The sequence below is a fragment of the Hakea prostrata genome, unplaced genomic scaffold, assembly GCF_041222555.1.
Source record: "Hakea prostrata isolate BN-2017 unplaced genomic scaffold, UWA_Hpros_2 contig_60, whole genome shotgun sequence".
In the NCBI taxonomy this organism is placed as follows: domain Eukaryota; kingdom Viridiplantae; phylum Streptophyta; class Magnoliopsida; order Proteales; family Proteaceae; genus Hakea; species Hakea prostrata.
Genome location: NW_028291179.1, coordinates 179005 through 183975, shown reverse-complemented (window position 1 = coordinate 183975; position 4971 = coordinate 179005). Strand labels below are relative to the sequence as shown.

The 4971-nt window shown below is 43.7% G+C and overlaps 2 protein-coding genes across 2 annotated transcripts; both read left to right on the top strand.

Annotated features, from left to right (window-relative positions):
• The first annotated feature begins 1624 nt into the window (after window positions 1–1624).
• Window positions 1625–2629, top strand: LOC148999048 (uncharacterized). Its single transcript, XM_089141510.1, has one exon. It carries the CDS (start codon window positions 1625–1627, stop codon window positions 2627–2629), a length of 1005 nt encoding a protein of 334 aa, XP_088997636.1.
• Window positions 2630–3568: 939 nt separating this feature from the next.
• LOC148999047 (uncharacterized) lies at window positions 3569–4186 on the top strand. Its single transcript, XM_089141509.1, has one exon. It carries the CDS (start codon window positions 3569–3571, stop codon window positions 4184–4186), a length of 618 nt encoding a protein of 205 aa, XP_088997635.1.
• The last annotated feature ends 785 nt before the right edge of the window (window positions 4187–4971 follow it).

Below are 4971 nucleotides of genomic sequence, written 5' to 3'. Positions count from 1 at the left end.
GCAATTACAAACCCAGTTCTTGGAAATGCAGCAAACGCTCCGTTTGCTACATAGACAATTAGTTGCGCCACAAGCACCTGACCAAATAGAGGTGAGAGGACGTGCACAAGGACCAATCTTGGTTCCACCCTTGATCTAGGCACCAACACTTTCTCATCAAGTAGATAAACAGCAGGGTGAAGGTCAGAATTATGGTCAGAATCATCAAAAAGATCCTCAGGACCGAGTCCGGGAAGTAAGAGCTGGCGAACCACTCAAAAGAGATGAGCGGCATGATAGGCCATAGGCAAGCCAAATAGGAATGACGACAAGGAGGCGAAGAGGAGTCCACACCCACTCACCAACCTCGAGACGTTCAGGAAGAGGAACTGTTCGGATAGAAGATGGACGATTGCTACATATTGGCCGAGAACTCGCCAACATAAATCAAAGATTGGGGCAACTGTCTCGAGGCAGAAAGGTTGATGATATCTATTCAGTCATCCGAAAGACTCCTTTCACTGATGCTATCACTTTGTTCAAATTTCCACATAACTTTAGGCTTCCAACTTTTACGGCTTTTGATGGATCGGGAGACCCCACGGCCCATATTAGTTACTATCAACAAACGATGGTAGTGGCTGGAAACTCTGATGAAATCCTTTGCCGAGTTTTCGCTTCTTCCCTAACCGGCACGGCCCAAAAGTGGTTCTCAAACCTTCCTTCGGGAAGAATCAACGGCTTTGAGAACTTAGCACGCAAGTTTATTGGACGTTTCCAGAGTGGTATCCAAATCAAGAAAACAGAGGAGACACTCTTTACTATCAAGCAAGGAAGGAATGAATCAATACGGGAATACCTGAAGAGATTCAATAAAGTTACTATGGAAATAGGCAACTTGGATGATCAAGTAGCAAAAATGGCCCTCTTTACAGGTTTAACCAACCGAAAGCTACTGGAGTATTTACTTCAGGATATGCCGACCACCTATGCCGAGTTAGTACTACAATGCCAAAAACAAGAGAAGTGGTAGAGATACTTGATGCCCGACAGGGAGATGGTACACGACAAGGAGAACCCAAGGTAGCAACCAAAGAGATAAAAAGTCTCAGAAAGAGGCCCAAAGCAGAAGCAGCCCGATCGAGAACGGGCTAGAAAGACACGTTTGGCTTGAAGAAGGCGATCCCCAGACCAAGACGAGTACACACCATTAAATACTACTCGGTCTGAGATACTAATGCAGATAAAGAATCAAGATATTTTAAGATGGCCCCCCAAGATCGTTACAAAGACGGGAGAAAAGAATATGGAAAAATATTGCCGCTTCCTCAAGGACTACGGGCATTATACTAATGACTGTAGGCATCTCAAGGCGGATATTGAAAGGCTAATTAATCAGGGACACCTTACAAACTTTCTAAAAATTAGGGAAGATGAAAAGAGAGCGATCAATGAAAAAAGAGGTCGTTCGCCAAGCAGGGAACGTCGGGTCAAAGCACCAAAGTCTAAGAAAGGAAAGGAGGTGGCAGGACCCTGCAGATCCCCAATTCTTACAATATTCGGGGGAACTGAACTGGAATCCTTACGAAAGTTGAAATAAAAAATGAAATTTGTGAGATTGGGGGAAGCTTAGAAAAGAAAGAAAATGGATGAAGTAACTATTACTTTCGGTGAGGAGGACGAACGAGGTGTTTGCATGCCCCATGATGATGCTATAGTCATCAAAGTAGAAGTCGGGCGAAGAGAGGTGCACAGGGTCCTGGTTGACATAGGATCTTCAGTTGATCTCCTATCTTATGAAGCTTATGAGAAGCTGAATCTCAAAGAAGGGCTGATGAAACCATCCTCGACTCATCTCTATGGATTTGCGGGTTCATCAATCGTGGCAGAGGGGACAATTCAGTTGGGTCTCTCGGTAGGAAATTTCCAGAAAGAATCAACCATTCGAGCGAATTTCTTGGTTGTTCGGGATCTTCCCACATATAATATGATCATGGGAAGACCCTCGTTAACAAAGCTGGGAGCTGTGGTGTTGCCAAAACACATGAAGATAAAGTTTCCTACACACACTGGAATCTGGGAAGTAGTTTTGAATCAGAAACTATCCCGACAGTGTTATGTGGCTTACCTGAAGGACAAGGTAGGACCTGAAAAAGCCATGGCCTTACCAATTGAAATAAGGGATGATCAGGACGAAGACATCATGCAAAGGCCCGAACCCGTGGAAAAGTTGGAACGTATATGCTTACAACCGGAAGATGAAGTAAAGTTTACTTATATCGGGTCCGAACAACCTGAAGCCTTCAAAGAGGAATTGATGATTTTCCTTCGGAAAAACATAGACGTGTTCGCCTGGTCAGCAAGAGATATGCCAGGAATTGATAGAACTGTGGCCGAACACAAGCTATGGCTTAATCCTGACTTCAAACCTGTAATTCAAAGGAGGCGAAACTTCTCGATTGAAAAGCATGAAGCTATCAGAGGGGAGGTTGAGAAACTAGAGAAATATGGTTTTATCGAGCCCATTGAGTGCCCAACATGGTTGGCCAATGTAGTAATGGTAAAGAAGCCCAACGGAAAATGGAGAATGTGCACTGACTACACAAGCCTCAATAAAGCATGCCCGAAGGATTGTTATCCTTTGCCATGAATAGATCTCTTAATTGATGCCACTGCCGGGTATGAAACGTTAAGCTTCATGGACGCTTATTCCGGATATAACCAAATCCTGATGAGTAGGGAAGACGAAAGATTCACGGCGTTCATGACCGATCGGGAAAGCTATTTTTATAAAGTTATGCCATTCGGTTTGAAAAATGCAGGAGCTACATATCAAAGAGCTGTAAACAAAATTTTTAGCAACCTAATCGGGAAAAATATGGAAGCATACGTAGATGATATGCCGGTAAAAAGCCTCCGACGGACAGTTCACATTGAGGATCTTCAGGAAATATTTTCCGTCCTGAGGAAGTACCAGATGAGGCTGAATCCAGAAACATGTGCCTTTGGAGTGTCTTCGGGCAAATTTTTGGGGTTTATGGTTTCCCAAAGAGGAATCGACGCAAACCCCGCCAAGATACAAGCATTGATCGACATGGATTCCCCAAAAACTGTTCGAGATATACAATGCTTAACAGGACAAATTGCAGCTCTAACCAGATTCATCTCACAAGCGGGGGAAAGATGTTTACCTTTCTTCAAGGCATTGAAAGACCTAAGGGGAAGTAAGGAGGCTCGTTGGATGGAGGAATGTCAGAGGGCATTCGATGAACTAAAAAGAAGACTCAGACACCCGCCACTACTTTCTCGACCCAAAAAAGGCGAAACCTTACAAGTATACCTAGCGACCTCACACTCGGCAGTGAGCACAGTCCTCATTCGGGAGAAAGATAAAAAAACAATGGCCTATTTACTATGTAAGCATGTACTCTTGGATCCTGAAAGAAGATATTCAGCGACCGAGAAGCAGGCTTTGGCCCTCATGATAGCGGCCCACAAGTTAAGACCTTATTTCTAAGCTCATCCGATCGAGGTGTTAACCAATTTCCCTTTGAAGAAAGTACTATTTAAACCAGATCTATCGGGAAGGATGGTAGCGTGGTTTGTCACCCGAATAGCTATAAAGGCACAAACCCTAGCTGATTTCATAGTAGAATCAATAGTCCCAAGCGAAGGGGAAGACGAGCTTACATTACCCAGCATGTGGCACATTTATGTCGACGAATCAAGCAACAAATTTGGTTCTGGAGCAGGCATTTTATTAAAGAGTCCGGGAGGATTTTTAATCCGGTATGCTTTGAGATTCGGGTTCCCAGCAAGCAACAATGAAGCCAAATATGAAGCTCTCATTGCGGGGCTCAAACTAGCGAAGGCTTTAGCAGTAACTGAAGCAACGATATACAGTGACTCCCAACTTATCATCAATCAAGTAGAGGGGGAATACGAAGTAAAAGAGCCATGTCTGCAGAAATACCAGGAATTGATTCAAGTCCTGAGAAAAGATTTCAAGGGCATGAAAGTGTGCCAAATACCTCGAAAGGAGAATTCGGTAGCAGACGAACTTTCAAAATTAGCAAATGCTAAAGAGAGAACTTTAGAGCCATCTATTTACATTGAGGAATTAAATCTCCCAAGTGAGAAGGTTGAAATTGTTTCGTACATTGAAAGTGCAAGATGTTGGATGGATCCCATCATTGAATACATTTGAGACGATAAACTCCCTGAAGACATAAAAGAGGCCCAATCAATCAGGAATCGGGCGGCGAGATTCACCATCCAACATGGAAGGTTATATCGCCAATCATTTGCGGGAACCCTGCTCAGGTGTGTCAGCCTAGTGGGGGCCAAAACGGCGTTAGCCGAGGTTCATGAAGGTATCTGTGGTGCACATACGGGAGGACGAGCTCTTGCACATAAAATCCTTTGTCTTGGATTATATTGGCCTAAATTACAAGAAGATTCCTTCAAGTACGTTCGGGAGTGCCCCCAATGTCAGATACACTCAAACGTGCCCAGGCAATCGGCCACAATACTTACATCAATTCTAAACCCAATTCCATTCGCAATGTGGGGAATTGACTTAATGGGAAAGTTTCCACAAGCAACAAGAAGAAAAGAGTACTTGATCGTGGCAATCGATTATTTCACAAAGTGGGTCGAGGCAGCTCCATTGGCGTCAATCAAAGAAAAACAAATGGAAAAGTTCGTACGACAATCAATTATATAAAGATTCGGGATCCCTAAAGTATTGGTTACCGACCATGGAACTCAGTTCGATAATCCTCAATTCGAACACTTTTGCAATACCTATATGATAGATCACCGAATGTCATCGGTGGCATATCCTCAAAGCAATGGTCAAGTAGAGGTCACAAACCGAATGCTATTAGAAGGAATCAAGAAGAGGCTCGAGACCAATAAGGCCTTGTGGACAGAAGAACTTCAAAATGTACTATGGGCATACCGAACAACGGTCCGATCTCCAATTGGTGA